General features: G+C 40.7%; 1 protein-coding gene across 1 annotated transcript in view; it reads left to right on the forward strand.

Moving 5' to 3' along the window:
- nomo (nodal modulator) overlaps positions 1–20,238 on the forward strand; it is a 28,550-nt gene that overhangs the window by 4,002 nt on the left and 4,310 nt on the right. The window contains 34 exon segments of the mRNA XM_034890870.1: positions 388–570; positions 832–977; positions 1,719–1,833; positions 2,272–2,369; positions 2,617–2,800; positions 2,924–3,054; positions 3,517–3,672; positions 3,799–3,877; positions 3,989–4,171; positions 5,957–6,022; positions 6,025–6,183; positions 6,829–6,918; positions 7,010–7,055; positions 7,162–7,262; positions 7,487–7,593; positions 7,715–7,787; positions 8,603–8,755; positions 9,418–9,555; positions 9,936–10,025; positions 10,171–10,276; positions 10,436–10,586; positions 10,752–10,920; positions 12,587–12,728; positions 12,871–13,002; positions 14,272–14,408; positions 14,502–14,589; positions 14,779–14,842; positions 14,940–15,035; positions 15,825–16,046; positions 16,740–16,822; positions 16,983–17,142; positions 18,597–18,723; positions 19,779–19,892; positions 20,062–20,189. Of these exon segments, the coding sequence (XP_034746761.1) occupies positions 388–570; positions 832–977; positions 1,719–1,833; positions 2,272–2,369; positions 2,617–2,800; positions 2,924–3,054; positions 3,517–3,672; positions 3,799–3,877; positions 3,989–4,171; positions 5,957–6,022; positions 6,025–6,183; positions 6,829–6,918; positions 7,010–7,055; positions 7,162–7,262; positions 7,487–7,593; positions 7,715–7,787; positions 8,603–8,755; positions 9,418–9,555; positions 9,936–10,025; positions 10,171–10,276; positions 10,436–10,586; positions 10,752–10,920; positions 12,587–12,728; positions 12,871–13,002; positions 14,272–14,408; positions 14,502–14,589; positions 14,779–14,842; positions 14,940–15,035; positions 15,825–16,046; positions 16,740–16,822; positions 16,983–17,142; positions 18,597–18,723; positions 19,779–19,892; positions 20,062–20,189 (4,217 nt within the window).

Consider the following 20,238-nt stretch of genomic DNA (forward strand, 5'->3'; position numbering starts at 1 on the left):
GAGCAAGAGTTCTTTTTAGGAAACTCTGTGGGCACAAACAATGTTCTCAATGCTCGAGTTCATGTGTAGAGCCCCTGGTTTCATGTTGTCAGAGCCTTCTTAGTGTTTTAAAAATAGTGATTTTTGATGCCATCATAGTAGTGCCCCTAGGCCATTTGACCGAAAACAAGAATGCGGTCAATCTTAAAAGTGGTGCTTACGTCCTAATAATGCTTTTAACCGAAGGTTTGACTCGGGTACACTCACAAAAAGACCAGAGGTTGCATTTTGGCAAGAGTTACACTTTGAGACTGATGTAGTGCTTCTCCTCCAGAAATGAGCTACTGGTTGCAAAAGTTGAATATGTGACTGCCTCATTATTAAAATTGTGTATTTTGAAATGCCCAGACGGATTTGGAGGAGGAGCGGATCAAACAGAAAATAGCAGATCGCACCCGTAAGGAGAAGTGTCGGATTTACCTCATCCGCCTCATTCTCAACCTTTTTGTCATCGGCGTACTGGCGGCATGCTTCTACAGCATTTACGCAGCCACCATCTTCTCCCAGAAAGTACAGATGGATAACATAAAGGTGATGAAATGTTGTCTGTGTCCTTTTGAACTCCATTTGGTCTTTTATTATTACTACATTATCAAGTAAATACTAGTCACTGCTAGAAACTTCATTGACACTGATGTTATTCTCGTCGCTTCTAGTTTAAAAAACAAAACAAAAAAACCTGCATTTCATAAAATTGAGCTGACTCTTAAATTTCCTCTTCATCACATTGGGGTGCAAGTTTAGCAAATTTAGACAGAACCTTTAAATGCATCACTTTTTGATTGATTGCAGGAGAATTTCATCATGGATCTCATCTATGAGTATCTACCCTCAATAGTGATCACCTTGGCCAACTTCATCACCCCCCTCCTCTTCTCCGTTATCATCAATTATGAGGACTACTCGCCTGCCTTCGAGATCCGCTTCACTCTCATGAGGTTTAGTGGATTTCCTTTCATTTGTTCACTCTTTGTCTAATACCCTTTCCACTAGAATTAGCGCATGTATGCAGTTTTTTTTTAAACATTGGGAAACCCCAAAAAATAAGCCATAGATTCCTTTCCCATTTCTAGGGTATGTATGCCTTTCTAGGGGACTAGTATGCCTTTCTGATCATTTTTTTCTGGTGTGTCACGCTCAACGTCATGATCGAGCCGGAAAAACAGGTATTAAGACTTTAGTGCATAACTTTTTGATATTAATGAATGTCAGTTACATTCAAGCCACTGCCAAATGAGTTGCTACAAAGCTAATTAAGACTATCAGCTCCACACAACTTTCTCAGTATGGCTAAGTTCAGAAGATTGTGATTTTCCCGGTTAGAAGCTCAAGTTAAGATAATTACATCTTCTTAAAAGTCGATTTTTCTTATTTTTTCATCCTCCGTGTTCTTGAGATTTCACGAGAAAGCCTCCGTGAGATGTTCTCCGGGAGGCTTACTTGAAAAATAAATGCTTTAGGAAAAATGGCATATTTGCCATTAAAAGATGGTGCAAAAAAGGACTTACTACATAAAGTCATTCTGCCAGAGTTTTACTTTTACTGCGAGTGTGTGATGCCTCCATTTCCGCTGATGCATTTAACCCCATATGGCTGAATTGCTGTCTTTAGAACATGTACTCAATAGTTATCTGTCCTTCTTTCTCTTCCTTTTTCTTCTCTCCTTCCTTTCTTTGCAGGTGTGTCTTCATGCGTTTGACCAGTATTGGGGTTTTGCTCTTCTCTCTCTGGTCTCAAATCACTAAATGTGAAAACCAGCCCTGCGCCTGTGGCTATAACCATAAGCTTTACTCTGTAAGTTCCCTGCCTTCCAATACAATAATCAATGATTATTTGAAATATTACACAGGTGCCAGCACCAAACGCACCTTTTATCTCTGTGTCATCATGCATAATTGTAGCTCAAAGCCTACTGATTTCCTGGAACTATCTAAGGTGAAGCCAAGCTATTATTATTGATATTAATATTATTTCATTTTAGAATGGTAATCCTGTGTATCTTTTTTAAATCTACCTTAGTTAGATAAGTGCACAGGTATGTGCACTTTTTTTTGGTCTTGATAAAACTGCCTTTCATAGGTAAGTGAGCACTACATTTGTTCAGTCCTGTGTCACTCATTTTGGTTTTCAGTAGGAAATCCAATCTTAAACTGTAACACAGGGTGGCCCTGATCCTGGGATTTCCTCCGATCTTCTGGTGATATACTCAAAGTACTTGTTTGTTGTCCACAGTGTTGGGAGACCCGTGTGGGCCAGGAGATGTATAAACTCACCATCTTTGACTTCATCATCATTGTTGCAGTCACCATCTTTGTGGAGTTTCCCAGAAAGTAAGTCCTCATCAAGATGTTTAGAGTTTTTTTTAAATTGTATAAAAATCCTCTGTCTGTTAATGACTGTTGACTTACAGTATTTCTGAAAGCCTTGCACAACTTTAATACCGGGGTACTTTACTCTATGTCACCCCAATCAATTGGCTTGCCTTCCCTCTGGTGATACTTTCAGGTAGAAATCTTTCTCACTCTTTGTTCTTTAGTCATTTGTAACAGTGTCCTTGTGTTGCCCCGTGCGACTCAGGTTGATAGTGAATTACTGTGACTGTGGCCTGGTTAAGTGGTGGGGTCAGCAGGAGTTTGCAATTCCTCAAAACGTGTTAGAGATCGTCTACGGTCAGACCATCTGCTGGATAGGCACGTTCTACAGCCCGATGCTGCCTGCCATCTGCACTATAAAATACTTCTTCATCTTCTATATAAAAAAGGTGATTTTTTTCTTCTTTTTCTTTTACATAGTATTATCTTTTTTTTTTAGTTTTTACATGGACCAAAATCAGATGCTTTAGAAGTTTCCCATGTTCTATTACATTTCTACTTCTTGTATGTAGGTCTCATTGGTTAACAACTGCCGTCCAGCCACACGTCCGTTTAGAGCTTCCAGCTCCAACTTCTTCTTCCTGGCTGTGCTGCTGATAGGCCTGGCTCTGGCCTGTGTGCCTGTCACTTTTAGTATAGCACAGTGAGTATTGCATTATTGATGACCTTGTCTGTGCGTGTGTCTGAGTGTCTGTGCTCCTCAACGCAGCGGGTTTGACTCAGACCTGCACTTCTTTGCTGCCTGTTATTCCCCGGTCTCTCTTCCCGTACAATTCTTCAGCTATCCTGTCAATAAAGGCCTGAAATGCCCAACAGATAATCTTTAAAATAAATGGAATTTCCACTGTAAAAAAAACTGATTTTTTTATGCAAGCATGTAAGTCATATAGATATCCAGAAGATGGCAGTCACACACAGCAGTACACAGGTACATTGTGAATGGGCATGATGCATTCACAGGCTACACAGACTATAAGGTCTGCATTTAAAAATTGGCCTGATTCAAGCCCGCAGGAATTTTGAGAAATTACAGTGGGTCAAAAAAGGTTTGGCCAGACAATCAAAGCTCTAATATCTTGTCATTCATTCATCCCTTGTTGCACAGAATAAACTCTTCTCACGCCTGTGGACCATTTATTAATTACAACACCTCCTGGGAGGTGCTGCCAACTACGGTATCCAAGCTACCAGATGGAATCCAAAAATTACTCAACGCCCTCTCATCAGAGGCCTTCGCTGTCTCCTTCTTTGTTGTTACATGGTACGTTTTTCCGTCAGGTATTCCAGCAGCAATGATCATGTCAAAACTGATGCTTTTAACTGTTTCTAACAAGACGTCTTTTCTCTCTGTGGTTGTTATTTTAAACACTTCTATTTTGCCCCACAGTTTGGCCATGTTTTATGTGATCGCACTAGCTGGAGCTCACAAGAGAGTTATTGACCAACTAAGAGACCAGCTAGCCATGGTAGATTTACTCAAAAACCAAGTCTTGTCAAATCTATTTCACTCTTTTCTTAATCATGCATTGACCGTTTTTGATCATCATTTGAATTATTATCTGTTTGTCATTTCCTAGGAGGGCCGTGACAAACGTTTCCTGATTCAAAAGCTGTGCCAGGCCCAAAGACTCTCAGCTATCAAATCCCCAGTGTCCAAATCTCAGCCCCGCAGAAGCAGCCCCAGCTACCACACCAGCTTCTCCAACAATTTTAATGAAGCTGTGTTCCTGGCACACTCACCTCCAGCTTCCTCCACACATGTCTGAGGCCAGGGCCTGAAATGACCAACTAAAAGCCAGAGACTGACCAGATGGAGTGCAGTTTAAAACTGAATTAATATCTTAAAGAGACACTAGTACGCTTTTTGGGGATTATTCCCCATCTTTTAGAGTGTTACTTGTTTTATGCGTCTATGCAATAGACGTATAAAGTACAAAAAACACAAATCCCTCCAAATGGACCTTACACTTCCACAGACGTCACTTTTTCTCAACTGCCAGAAAACGGCTCACCCACATTCCAGTTTAAAAATCCTCACTTAGTGATGTCATTGATTTTGAAAGCAGCCCAGGTTTTCCTATGTACTGCCTAAGCAGGCACAGCCCACCCGGTGACTTGTTTGAATCTGGTTGACCAATCACAACAGAGTTGGCCAGTCATTGCCGACCGGGCTGTCAGGAAGGTGGGCAGCGAGCTCAGACAGGTGGAAGCTGTAGCAATGGGCAGAATGAGAAAAACAATGTTTTGAAAGTTCCCATGGCATTAAAATTTCACTTTATGAGCTATTTAAATATTAATATGAGTTTAATCCCAGCCTGCCTTTGGTCTCCCAGTGGCTAGAAAAGGTGATAGGTGTAAACCGAGCCCTGGGTATCCTGCTCTGCCTTTAAGGAAATGGAAGCTCAGATGGGCCGGTTACCTTCCCTTTCTCTGCTTTGCCCGCCCAGAGAATTTGGCCCACCCATGAGAGAGAGACATCATGGCTTTCAAAAGAGTAAACGGGCAGTTAGTCAAGGCCACACCCCCGGCCTCCACCTTGGTCCCCCCTCTCTCTCCTCCTCAAAAGCTACAGACTCAGAAATGGCAAATCCTAAGGAAAGCTCATTGTGCGACTGGCTCTAGTGGCTGTAATTCTGTACCAAGGCTTAATTTTGGGAAAGAGACTTCAGATACAGTATTAGGGGACCACTAAGACGAGATTAAAGCATCCAAAGAGCACCATGTGATGGGTTCTTTAAACATCAAATTCGAATATGATGCTAAAAAGGAGGGGCTCTTTAAATCTTTTTTTTTTTTTTTTTGGAATGTGAAAACACTAACTATTGAGCTTGTGTGGACCTGCTTACATTATTGTGTTGTGTCTTTTTAGTGTTGTGTTGTTGACAAGTAATTTTAAAACAAAATAATTTCTGTTTTTTGTAGTGTTATCCCCTGCTGTATTGACGGTTATCTTTCCCTTCTGAGAAGGACATGCTACTAACTACTGGAGTTTGAAAAACCTTTAATTGTATGCACTTTAAATGTATTAACACTACAGTTTTCTCACTTTTACAACTTGTGTTTACAGAACAGTGTACTCATTGTGCACTCATGATGTGTTTAAATCTACTGTTAATCATTAACTCTGAGGTTGTATTATAATGCAAAGAACAAATACATTTCAGAATACCAAACTGTACCACTGTTCATTTGACCATTTCTTGTGTCAGGATTTTTTTTATAGATTTTCCAATTCAATCTAAATCATATACACTTCTCAACACAAAAAACAACTAATCAAAACATACAACACACATACATATTTATGTTTGACCTGTTTTATAAGTAGTATTTTATTGTGACGCATTGTATGTGACCATGGTGACTGCCTTTACTATTAAGATGTTTAAATGGAAAATAAATATTCCAATTCTTTAACTCGTTTTTGTTATACTTTATCTCTCCTGCTTTCTCTTCTATTGCCCATTCTGTCACACGCATCTTGTTATACCAACTCCAACCCAGAAGGGGCCGCTCCTCATGACACTTTGCTCTGTCTTTGACAGCAGCTCAGCTGGTACGGAACCGGAGGCAGCGTGCTGATACTCTGCTCTTCGAGATATCATTCAACCAAAAAATGTTGAGAATTACGATCCGGGCAGACGTGGGGGCACTTTGGGTTTTATTCTGTATCACCTATTCCCAGTTCTTGACTGTTTCATCTGAGGACATTGTGGTGGCATGCGGGGGATTTGTGAAATCAGACGTTGAGATCAATTACTCTCTGATCGAGGTGAGTGACAACCCACCGGCTAGCTCGCTAGCTAGCTAACAGTTAGCTGGTTTATCGTAGTAGCTTAGCTAGCTAAAGGTTAGCTTTAGTGAAGACTGGATATTTGGTTTAATGGTAGTTTGAATGAAATTAGCACAACCATATTCTACTTTATGTCCAAGTTAGCTTTCGGTTACTAGCAAAATGTGAATTTATTGCAAAAAAGGAAATTTGACGTTAATTTAGTTAATGCTATTTTGCTCTTTCAAATGTTTTGTCTACGCAGTTACAGTTAGACTAAAAACCCATATGTTAGCGTAAAATGTTACATTAGCTTTAACATATGTATGTTAAACTGCTCACTCTTACAACACTAAAACCTGTCTGTTGACGAGGAAGACGTTAAGTGCTAGCTAGCCATCGGTCTTAATCCTTGCTCATTCACACACTCCATGGGATAAGCCATTTAGTGAAATTAGCTAAGTAACCCAGATAGACTGGTCTGGTTTTGAATGACATCGGATACAAATTACTCAACCAATTTGCGGTTTAGCGTAGTGTTTAAAGCGACAGAGACTGTTACATAGTGACATAATTTAGTCATTTTTAGTAATACTAATTCAAATATTTACTTAATAAGCAGTGTATGTCTACTTTCATGCACAGATTAAACTGTACACCAAACAAGGTTCTTTGAAATATCAAACGGACTGTGCTCCAATCAATGGCTACTTCATGATCCCCCTCTATGACAAGGTATGAGATTCACTCCTTTGAGTACTTTAAACTCTTATATTCACAGATGATGATAATGATTGTAATCTTTAGATTTGTTTCATTCACACAGGGAGACTTTGTTTTGAAGATTGAGCCTCCACTTGGGTGGAGTTTTGGTAAGATATCATCCTCAAAATTCACCAAATATTTGTTATGCTGTTTTAAAAAATGCTCAGACAGTCGCAGAGGCTTTTTTTAAACTTGTGCTTTAACTCTCACCAGAGCCGACCAGTGTCGACCTCCATGTGGATGGAGTGAGTGACATCTGTACTAAAGAAGAAGACATCAACTTTGTTTTCACTGGCTTTTCAGTCTCTGGAACTGTAAGTGTGAAGGATTTCCTGCCTCATTAGTGGAAAACTTTTTATCTTTTACATTTTTGATGAAAGAGAGTGGTAAAATGTTCAGGTTCAGCTCCTCACATCAGGGTATTTTTTGTGTGTGTGTGCTGATAACTAACCGCTTGCTATCCATGCAAGACCAGAAAAACAAAAGTTTGATCTCTCTCTCTCTCTCTCTCTCTCTCTCTCTCTCTGTCTCTCTTTAGGTTCTGAGTAAAGGCCATCTCCTGGGTCCGGCTGGAGTTGAAGTCACACTCACCCCAGCGGGAACAAAGGAGAAACTCCAGAGTGTCAGCACACAGCCTGGAGGAAAGTAAGTGGCTCTCCCCTTTCTGTTTGTCAGAGATTTACATAGGTTTTTTCTGCAATTAACATATACCTCTTTAGATTGTTTGCCATTTCAAGGGCTTTTTTTTTTGGTCTACCTAACACAGGTATACTTTTTTAAAAGTACTCCCTGGGAGTTATGACATCACAGCTGCCCATCCCTCCTGGACTCTGGAGCAGGTTAGTACCAAAACTTTTCAATAGGCCGTATTAACAGAACACAATATTAGTGGTGGGACTCAGCAGAGGCCTCACGATACTGAATGTCACAATACAATTTTACTGCAATTTTTAAACAAACAATTCTGCGATATATTGCAATTTATTACCTTTCCCCCCCCCAGCTTCAAATTTTTCTAAATTTCAAGTGATGTCCCCATCAACAGAAACATGAATGTATCATATGTGATGTTGCCTATGCCTTTTCCTGAAGGGACGTTTGAATTTAGGTGTTCTTCCTTCTGCCTGCTGTGTCATTTATAAAATAAAGACTCTCCAGCACCAGGCTGAAAAGTCCTTATTTTATCAATGTGGTGGAGCTGTGGAGTGATAACCTGGCAACCGTCCCTGTTCACCTCCTAATATTAAGCCTTGGTATCTTCTTAATATAAATATAGAAATATATATTCTTTTTTTATTTCCCCCAGTGACACTTTATGGAAGTTGAAGATAGCCTTTGGGACCCTAATATCTATTAACTTTATATTGTGAGAGAGAATTAATATTATTGAGATTATTTATTCCATAGACCTTACTACAATGAGAGATTTCTTCTTGTAATCATTATAAAAACTGCCGTATAAGGCACTTTTGCTCTGGCTTCAACACTTACTTGTTTAGTTCTCCTTGATCAAATGACTTGAAAAGACACTGTTGTCAAATATTTCTTTACTCTCCTCTGATTCCCCTAAAATGTCACATTCACATTCTCTAACAAGGGAACAAACTATGGGTAACTGTAACTTCCATGGTGACCTTTTGCCGTCTTCCTATAGAGCACCACCTCAGTGCTGGTCTCCAATGCCAATGCCCCGGCCGCTGACCATCTGGTAGTCGGAGGCTACGATGTCTCGGGGGAGGTCCGCAGTGATGGAGAGCCCATGAAAGAGGTCACCTTCCTACTGTACTCTGCCGCAGTCAGGAAAGAGGTAAATCAACATCATTAACATTGTTTCAGAAACGTGGGGTGTCAAACTGGATTGGGATGCAGAGTTCCTCTATGTTGATTTTTCTTGTGGTGGCCCGCCATGTAATCAGAAATAGGGCAGACGCACAATGTAGTCTCTGTTACCTTTTAAATCATCCTGCCGACTGTTGTGGTGATGTAGTTTATTGTCAAAACGTTCACTTTCTCCTGAGTCAACTAGTAAATGAGCATCTCCACCAGTTGTTGTCTGGACCGACCTGCCCCCTCCTGCGTTATTTGATTAAAGTTGTTTATGTTGGGCGCCCGGTTATCTCAGTTGGTAGAGCAGGCGCAATTATACGGAGGCGACGCAATGGGCCGGCTTCTACTCTGACCTGCGGACCTTTTAGCTGCATTTCAACTGTCCTGTCAAATAAATGCCTACATTTCCCCAAAAAATAGTCATGGACAGTATGTTATGCTGTTTCAGTAGGATTTTTGAAATCTCATGGAATTTTGGATTAATTATAATTGCAAGTTCAATTCAATTCAATTTTATTTATAGTATCAATTCATAACAAGAGTTATCTCAAGACACTTTACAGATAGACCACACTCCAGAATTCACAAGGACCCAACAGTTCTAGTAGTTACATTAATACATATTTGTGTGCTTGTTTTCAGGACGTTGGTGGCTGTAACACATCCCCAGTGGATGGGGCGGATTCTGGGGACAGCTCCCTGGTCTACCTGTGCAGCTCTCTGTCCAGGGAAGATGGGACCTTTGTCTTCCCCTCATTAGGCAGCGGCGACTACACTGTGGTAAGCTGTTTTTAAAATGAAATAAAAACAAGCAGACCGACAGATGTCCCGTCATTTCTAATATAGCTGAAAGTTGTACTCCTTAACGTTAAATTCTGGTTGGTTTGGTGACACCTGTAGTTGCATAACAGTTGACTTGAATATACCACATTAGCATGTTAAAGGCCTGTATTACATCATGCTGTAACCACAAGTGAATGTAAAATCCAGCGTGGGTATGGCGGACTCTGAAATGGAGATAGAATAGTGTAAAACATGAGGTTTGATTTTATTACCTTAAACTCTAACCTGCACGCTGCATTGTAAAAAAAATAAAATAAAATATTGCCACTCTCATGTAAACATAATTATTTTTATTTTTGTGAAATCCTTCCCTCCAGGTGCCCTTTTACCGGGGAGAAAGGATCACGTTTGATGTCGCTCCTTCTAGGATGAATTTCAAAGTGGAACACAACAGCCTGAAACTGGAGGTAAAGAGTCAAATTAATATATGTGTGTGTGTGTGTGTGTGTTTGTGTGTTTGTGAATAGTTATCCTGCAAATATGAACACATTTAATGCATGGTACCACATTTTGACGACAAAAAAAATGCTGTTTCTGTTGCTCCGCATGCAGCCCATCTTCCGTGTCATGGGCTTCTCAGTGACAGGCCGAGTCCTCAACAGTCTGGGTGGGGAGGGCGTTTCCGATGCCACAGTGTCCCTCAACAACCAGATCAAAGGTAGCCATACTCAAAGACTCCACTCTTTAGTTAGTCTCTTAAAAGCAACAAAAACATCCAAACAATTATTACAATCATGCTCTTTTCTTGTGCATTCAGTGGTTCACATTCTAGACACATTTTTGCACTGTTACATACTTTGCTCTTCTGTCCTCACAGTGCTCAGCAAGGAGGATGGTTCTTTCCGGTTGGAGAACATGACGACCGGTACCTACACCATCCGTGTCAGCAAGGACCTCATGTTCTTTGAGCCAATCACAGTGAAGATCGCCCCCAACACACCCCAGCTGCCTGACATCATCACAACTGGGTACGTCTGGCCTGCCCGCTCACTCCTGGAGCTGCATACCTTTACAATTCTTAACATTATATACGTTTTGACATTAACTACAAAAAATCAGCTTCAGTGCTGTCCGCTTGGTTTTTCCACATTACCACATAGCTTGATCTAAATTCTGCTGTTGGTGCTACACAGGTTCAGTGTGTGTGGCCAGATCTCCATCAGCCACTTGCCCGAGGGCATGAAGCAGCAAGGCCGCTACAAAGTCTCTCTGACACCCCCAGGCCATGACAGCAGGACCATTGACTCTGACCCTCAGGGGGCCTTCTGCTTCCAGGCCAGACCTGGAGACTACAGTGTTCATGTAAGACTGGCAGAATCTAGGTTATTATATGCGAGTGAGGACTTAATCTGTATGGCTTTATCTGCATGGGCTCCTTAATCATTTAAAGCAGGAGTCTTCAACAGGGCGTCCGCGGCCCCTAGGGTGTCCTTAGAGTCTGTGCAGGAGGACCTCCAAATTATTGAAACATCTTATCATGAATCCAAAAGTAAAGTAGTCACTTAGACCATCCACATACGCAGTTAATCCTAAGGATTCACTGTACTACATGTAGGTTAACCATTTAAACAGGATTCATAAAATAATGCCGACAATTAATATGCTATTTTAATAGCTTAGTATTCTATGCAAAAAGGTAAAAAGGCAGCCCTACACATTTAGGCCCAGTTTAGTATGCAACATTTGTTTTTTTTTGGAACATAAAAAATAAATAAATATATATATATATATATATATATATATATATATATATATATATATATATATAATAAGGATCCTTGACAGAGCGTCTCACACATCATGGTACAAAAACAGATAGTATTGGCTTGCACTTATATACACAAAAATTGACATGCTACTACAGAAGAAGATGTCCAGTTCTAATTCAACACTCTATTCAATGTATGCCAAGTGACCCCCTCTCTTAACAATGTCCTTCATCAATTTTGCTGTTATATTTTCCATACAATTGACAGCTTTAACTCTTTGGGTCCGCTGCTCTAGGGTGGGAGGATGGGGTTAAAGCCCGTTTCTCCTCATCGTTTTATGGGCAACTAACGCCATAAAATTTAGTTTTTAACCAACCCTCTTAAATATGTATTCTCTAAAATTAATCTCTGTCGTTGAACTAATATGTCCAACCCCAATAAATCTCCAATTAATATGCAACTTCATTTTAGACAAAATATGTAGTAAGGGGTCCCTGCTCTATCTCTCTTTAAGTTAAGGGGTCTTTAACTTAAAAAATGTTGAAGAACCCTGGTTTAAAGGAAAAATCCACCCTGAAGGTGAAATTACAAACAGTTTTATTTATATAAAATTGTAGAGCTCAGTTTTAGTGGGTGCCAGTCTGTCATTAAGATGCACAGATGACAAGATCTCTAACACCTTGTCCTAACTGAGCAAGCATCGGCACCAAAATTAGTTTGATTGCATTGTGTGTGTTTTTTGTTTTAGTTTTTTTAATGGATGTCCTAACTGCGCACAATTGACAAACTGAACTTTTTTTGGACACCCTGTTTCTATTTATTCCTGATTACTTTGAAAGTGTCGCAACGGGCAAGGAACGGCTGATTAGTGAAGTTGAAATAAAGAGTTTTCTACACAATGTCTCCTAATTTCACAAAAAAAGCTGCTTTTTCTGAATTACAGCTGGAAGTCTAAATTTGACTGGAAAATCTCAAAACCAAAATTTTGTCAGCCTCGACTTTCAGTCACTAATATTAACGGCCAAGAAGCCTTCAGTGATTGAGTCTCAGTTTGTGATAAGAGTATTAAAATGTAAAATTGGAAATCTAAGCACAACTGCCCAAATCTTTAATGGATTCAGAAACAATCCAGACTAATTCAATACTATTTGGTTTTGGGATGTATTGGCAGAGATATAATAGATATCAGTGTTTACAAATAAATAGATAAAAACTTTGCTTTCCACAAGGTAACTTTGGTTGTATTTCCATGTGCTAAGGTGTCGCTCCCCGAGGCCGAGGTGAAAGCAGGCCTGGCTCTTCAGCCTCAGTCCTTGGAGGTCTCCCTTGTAGACCAGCCCCTCACAGACCTACTTTTCACCCAATTCATGGCTTCTGTCTCTGGAAAGGTCTATTGTTTAGGTAAGAACCTGGTAATTTACACTTAGTTTTTTTCAAAAAGACATACTCTTTGTCTGCACTGCGGCTTTAACCCAATAAAAATCTGACGTCTTTGTGGTTGTTCATATTGTCGCTGAGCCTGTGTCCTCTGCTTGATTAATAGCATCCTGCGACGACCTGTCCGTAACCCTGCAACCAGTGAGTCGGCAGGGAGAGAGAAAGACGGTGTCGCTGCCTGGCAACAGTGACATCCTCAGCTTCTCCTTTGACGACGTATTACCAGGGAAATACAAAGGTCAGGACTCCCTACCAATAACACTTTACATGCTAATTTATAGTTGTATTAATAGTTGTAATTAGGGCTGCACGGTATGAAGCAAATATGGGATATGCAATATCGTTGTTGAATAATATAACAATATTACTTTCTATAAGTAAACATTTTTTAAACTGTGCTCACTTCTGCCTTTCTGCGGCTTTCCGTATTCTGCTAAAATACAATAAATCTCCCAAAAAATGAGTTTCTTTTTAAAGTGTTTTCAACTGATATTTTCTTTCAACCAACACAAAAAATCGCTCTCTTTTGCAAAATGTTGCAGCTTTTCTCAGTGTGTTTATTGCACCAGTCAATATCGCGATGATGATAACAAACGATATATTGTGCAGCCCTAATTGAGATTGTTTTTTATTCTGTGAATTGTTTTTCTTTTCTTTTATTCTAGGTTAATTAGAGCAATTAGAAATTCCAGTTGTGTAAATCCACATTTGAGGAGAGCACAGATGCAGAATCAGCATGCAAGTGTTGAGTGGAAGAACTCAAGCCGACCATACTAATTCCTCCATCCTGTGTTCATTTTTATTCACAAATCACACTAATTACTCTCCGGGAATTGCTACGAAATCAATTAGTAATTTTCAGCTTCCGATCATAGTTGATATATAGCACCAGCTTTCAAGGAAGCACACATTATTCAGCCAGTGTTTCGATAGCTTCTGGTGCTGTATCCATCTCACTGGTGCTGCATCTGTCTCACTCGCCGTTCGCTAAACTCAGCCGTTCTGTCTGCCTGCGAGCCATCTGCACACACAGCATCTTTTGAGGCATGTTTATTCAGCTTGTAGTGTTGCCAGGCCCGAGTAGTGCAAGAAGTTTACTTTCTTAACCATTTGTTGAAAGATGAGATAATGTGGGCGTCTGGGGAGCTGACGTGGTAGAGAACATATGCATTTAAGGGTCGGTACTTGATACGTGTTCGGTTCCGACCTGCGGCCCTTTGCTGCATGTCATTCCCCCTCTCTCTCCCCTTTCATGTCTTAAATGTCCTGTCACAATACAGGCCTGTAATGCCAAAACATTTTTTTTTAAATATGATAAAAAGATATCACTTTAAATATGAGATAATTATAAAATGGGAGAGCCTTGACCTGAAGTGATCAATGCTGCTTTAAAGGGTTTTCTTCCTCCTTGGATGTTGTGACAGATGTAACCCTTTTCCAAAAATATCTGTTAGTTTTTAAACCATTTTTTTAACAACTTCTTCTCTCCCATGTTTACACCTGCCAGTGAGTATTACTCATGAGGAGTGGTGCTGGAAGCATAAGTCCATCGAAGTGGAGGTTCTGGACTCCGACGTTGTGGGGGTGGAGTTCAGACAGATTGGCTACATCCTGCGCTGCTCCCTCTCCCATGCCATTACTTTGGTCAGTAAATCAGTGCCTGGTGTGTGCTGTAACCGTTGGTGGGAAGTCTGCAATAGTTGTTCTAATTCTAACTGAATGCGTTTTTCTGTGCAGGAGTTCTTCCAAGATGGCAGCAAACCTGAGAACGTCGGCGTGTACAACCTCTCTAAGGGAGTCAACCGCTTCTGCCTCTCCAAGCCTGGTGAAGTTTATTCTATTGACCCCCCCCCCATTATCATGAATTAGCATATCTAGAAAATGAAAAAATATCAGTGTACCAAATGTTCCCTCATGCGTAGTTAGAGTACAGTGTATTGAGCCTCTGTGTCAGACTTACCTAAATATAAAACTGGAGCTAAAGTAATTAATCAACTAAAAATGGCTTGTCCAGGTGTTTACAAAGTCACCCCTCGCTCCTGCCACCAGTTTGAGCAGGACTTCTACACGTACGATACGTAAGTGATGAGATTCTGTGTCCCTTTTTTTCTGCTTAAAAAGAGTGTTCTCCCTTGATACAGTTCAACCAAGTGACTGTTAACCTGTGTCGAACAGCTCGGCCCCAAGTATTCTGACCCTCACCGCGGTGCGCCATCACATGACCGGGCTAATCACCACCGACAAGATCCTAGACGTCACAGTTACTATCAAGTAAGGATTCGCCATGGCTTGGCCTGTAACAATAATTACACAATTCTCTAATAGTCAGTTGTTTTACATAATTGCAGGTTTCTCTATTGAACCTCAATGAATTGCCCTTATGAGGCCTATGTCTGGTATTGTTGACTTTGTTAGATACACATGATACTATACACATTCATAGCAGCAAAAATGACAAGGGGGGATACAGTTAGAAAATAATGTTTTACGATAAAGAGGCCTTGTTTACTTCATAGGCTGTGGAACATGTGTACGTTTTAAAAGTTCTTTTAGCCGTGCAACAGAAGACTCAGTTTGGACAGACAGTCCATAGTCCTCATAAATTGACCGGAGTTTAAAATGCCAACACAAAAAGGAAGCCCAAGGATAAAAAAACAAAACATGTATCCTGGTATTCATTCAAAGCTTTCATTTGTTAAAGTAATAAATATGTTTGAATTTGACTGAAAGAGACAATTGTGTTTGTTTGTTTGTTTATTTATTTATTTATTTATTTATTTATTTCTATATATATATATTTATTTATTTATTTCTATATATATATATATATATATATATATATATATATATATATATACACACACACACACATTGATTATTTTTTATACTTGCAATTATTTCTGAGACAAATAGTTATAATGACAATTTGGAATTGTTACAGCTCTAAACATGGCTATGCTCATTTTTTTTCATAGAACCCTGTGTGTTAATATTGGCACAGAGGACATCCTTTCATGTGTGTGTTTTTTTATTTATTTTTTTTCTCTTCTTCCCTGTTAGATCATCTATCGAGAGTGAGCCGGCGCTCGTGCTGGGTCCCCTGCGGAGCCTGGAGGAGCAGAGGCAGGAGCAGCAGCTGCAGGAGATTCAACTGCGCCGTCAGGAACGAGAGCGTCGCGCCGCCGAAGAGGACGGAGGTGCCAGGGGCGATAGCCCTCCTATCCAAGAGAAGGCCGACGAACTCACAGGCCCCTTCCACTATGAGTTCTCCTACTGGGCCCGGTCAGTTGCATTGCATTTTTGTGTTTTTACGTTTTTGTTTGTGGGTTCCAATAGTTTGGCATGGTGGATTGCTATCGCTCAGATAGAGGCAAGAATCAAAGCTGGAGCAAATTTGAAATGCTTTGTCATTGCAGTTTGGAACTGAACACGGCACCATAGGTGTGGTATTTATCAGTTTTCTACAAAGCATAAGATTTACCTCCACTTGTCTTTTAGCTGCACACTCAACAGAATGTTAAGCTCAGTTATTGAATGTTTCCTAATGAAAGGCAAGTCGAAGAGTTGTAATAAACTTCTCTGTTAATGTCCACAGGCTAGGTGTTGACCGTCCTGCTATGAATGGAATTATTAATTTATTTTATTTGTAATGAGCACACTGCACCAAATTCCTAGCAACTTGAAAGTATTGAATCTTGACTCTTATTTAAGTAGATATTTTCTTACGCATTTGCTTATCTGACAAGCTTTAAAACCACTCCAACTGTGAGTCCCTTTAAAATTGTCTATGGAGAAAATTGAACGGGACTTTTACTTTAACCCTAACCCCTAACCACTTCGCAACATGTATTATTAGCGGCTGGTTGACCACTTATCCACTAATAATAACCACCTAATGTCTAAGTCTGAGAGTCTTGCTTAGTCTTGGACATCATGTGATGATGCAGTGAGTTAAAATAGACTTTGACTGTACAGGGCTGGAGAGAAGATCACAGTGACACCTTCATCCAAGGAACTACTCTTCTATCCTCCTGAAGTAGAGGCCACTATCACGGGAGGTAAGTTGAATACACACACGCGCACGCACATACTTGCACATGTTTATAAAGACTTTGCCGAGTGTATTGTTTAGATGGAGAAAGAGCACGCAACATAATAGCATCCTAAATCCTTTAGTACAAACACGCTACCTCAAAAGTGATGACACTCTCTCGACAGACTCGTGTCCAGGTCGGCTGGTGGTCATTGCTGGGCGTGCAGGTCTCTTCCTCGAGGGCAAGGTGTCACCAGAGCTACAGGGTGTGGAGATCTCCATCACGGAAAAAGGAACTGCTGCACCACTCATTACCGTGGCCACCAATGAGATGGGAGCATACAGGTAAGAGAACCTAGAAGTCCTATAAGTCCTATAAGTCTCGATGCAACATTTTTGACATGCTGAAAGGAAAAGAGTCCAGATCTTGGGATTCTGCTATACATTTATGTGCTAAACAAGTTAATAATATACCTAGAAGCCAGCCCATAAACACATTTGAACCCCAAAAGAAGTTAGAAATGTCTGGGTTCTAGTTTAAGGCTGGACCTTGCTGTTAAAGCCCAGAGAGTAAAAAAACAAACACAAAAGGTTGAATCCCTAGATCCCCAGATAATTAAATCACAATCTGCACCTGAGAGAACAACCAGTTTGTGCAGTCTGTTTAAAAGGACCTGAGGGTAAACACTGTCAAATGCTGCACATAAGAGTGCCAGGGCTGCGGCTTTTAGCTCATGAAGCGCTGCATCTGTGCAGTTCTGTGGCATGAAAACTATACTGAAATGTTTGACTTGGCTTGTTTGTTTAAGCTTGCTCAGTTATTCTTCTCCAACGTTTAAACAGATGTCTTGTTTGCAGATGAGCAGGTGGTTGAGAAGAGTTTTTAGCTACGCTAGCGACCATGATTAAGCACACAGACATTAAATGTTTAGATTTAGTGTGTCTTGCACTTTCTGAGGATATCGCAATCTCTGATGTTAGGGTTCATCGTAGATTTTTAGTTTTTCTCACTTGTCCAGTCGAGCAAGTGAAAAGAAAAATCTTCTTGCCCTAATTTTAGTGGCCCTTATACAAATTGTTCTTTATTGAAGGGTTGTTGAAAAATCAAGTGAGGGAAAACATTTTTTAAATATACCCCATCGCTTAACTTGCCCGAACGGGACTATTGGGTCATTATTTGGGATACTGGGTCATTATACGGGCTACCGGGTTATTAGGTTTACTTGCCATCGGGCAACCCTTATTGTTGAACCCCTTAAATTTCTGCTGCTACAGTATCGGAAATAGAGCAGACGCACAACAGGGTTTGCGCTATTCAGGCCTACATTAAGCAGTGATGCAACGCCGTTCCTTCAGCTGTTCTTGAAAAGTCATAAAGTCGTAATTACACAACTCTGCAGCGCCGTCTGCTCTACTGAGCTCAAGCCAAGTGTCATCCGCTCTCTCTCCCCTTTAGGGTGAGTAACTGAAACCGTGACAGGACGTCATCACTCGTGAAGTCATGGCAACCAAATAAACGGGAACAAAAGCCTTGACATGAGATCCGCACTCATGTGGGTCCCGGGAAATATGACAGCTACAGTTTATTGGAAAATAGCATTGTGGACACAGAATTTTATGAATATACTGTTTGTCAGACCCGAGATGAGACAAGAAGCTAGCGTTAGCGAACGCTGCAGTCCCACTGCCTTTGACTCCCCGCTGCAGGAGACGCTGTATTCCTCCATCACGCTGTATAAAGGTTACACAGGAAACACTATGGAGTCCTAACCGACGTTGTGCTCCTCTCTTTGCCTCAGTGTGGGTCCGCTCCACAGTGACCGGCAGTACGACATCAGTGCCAGTAAAGAAGGTTTTGTCCTGAGTCCAGTGGAGGGAACCTTGGGAGATTTCAAGGCGTTCGCTCTGGCTGGTGTCACCTTCAAGGTACAATGTGACCAGTCCTCACATGCATACATATTAACATCCCAGTAATCGTCAGCTCCTTTTACATCTGCACTAATTTAGCTGACACTTATCACCCAGATTACATTTCCAATATATAGCTCTTTGTTCACCTTTAGTGCCTTGCCCTGATAATGTGGTTTAGAGTGAATATGAAATGAAAGGCTTCTGTTGGTTCCTACTTTGTTTTCACAAAATACAATTGAATGAAACCATCACTGATGATTGTTAAATCACTTCTCTGCTTTGCTGTGTGCTGCTGCCGGTGCTTCGCCTTTGTATTGCCTTTGTCAAGGGGGTCTGCAATTATCTACGCCGACCATGAGATCCTGGCACAAATGATCAGTGTTGGTTTCCCTTTTCAGACTCCGTGATGAACTGCTTTGAAATCTTCTGTGTAGCGTTTACAATAAATGTTGTGTCCTTATTTTTCCTTCTTCTGTATCTACTCTCTGGAATATAACAGTAGAGATACTAAACTCATCTGTCTGTCTAAATATACCCAAAATTTCACAAATCTCGTAATTTGAGCCCTGACTAAGTAATCTTATTTCTCTGTGCTAGTGTGGCTTCATCGCAATGGGCATTTTTCACCTGATAATCTTTTATTTGAAAAGACTACCTACCAGTTCACCCACAGCTACCACTCTTTTCAAATTTGTCTAATTTCTATAATTTGTTTTGACACACTCATGGGCTATAATAAGGGGTAAATTGGTATGTGTGGGGTTCTGGATTCAGTGATTATGTGTGCACATATGTTGGCATAGACTACGAATCTGATTTATATCATTTGAAAAACTATAAATAAAAATTAACAAGGGTTCAAGTCATTGTTAGAATTTTTAAGACCAAGAAAAATGTAAAAATATATACATTGTTGAAGACGTGCTTAGTTAAGCGTCCCCCGATGACAGTGAAGAGCACAGGTCTGTATGCTGCTGCTGAGCCCCGGACAGCCCCGGCCCAATTTAACCCCTGCGTATAACATGAGCTCTATAACCTGTGCTCTCCCTCTCTTTCCCTCTGTACTGTAGATCAAATCGGAGGATGGTTTTCCCCTGTCAGGTGTCCTCCTGTCTCTGAGTGGAGGCCAGTTTCGCTCCAACCTGGTGACCCAGGACACCGGCCTGCTCACTTTTAATAACCTGGTAAGGATCCAGCAATTTGTTAATATACCTTCACCATCGTAATTTTCTTTCTGTGTTGTGAGATATTAATTCTGCTAAACTTCAACTCTGATTGTAGGAATGCTTTGACTTGTGATGTGCTCCGGCTAATGTACTATTTTGATGTACCCACTGCTTATCTCTGCTCCAGAGTCCTGGTCAGTACTACTTCAAGCCCATGATGAAAGAGTTCCGCTTTGAGCCTGCGTCTCAGATGATCACAGTGGAGGAGGGTCAAAGCCTCAGTATCGACATAACTGGCATTAAGACTGCGTACAGGTATACAGATATACCTTGATGCTTTTCTAGGGATCCAGCTCCACAAATG

Source organism: Etheostoma cragini, chromosome 2, assembly GCF_013103735.1.
Source record: "Etheostoma cragini isolate CJK2018 chromosome 2, CSU_Ecrag_1.0, whole genome shotgun sequence".
Classification (NCBI taxonomy): Eukaryota; Metazoa; Chordata; class Actinopteri; order Perciformes; family Percidae; genus Etheostoma; species Etheostoma cragini.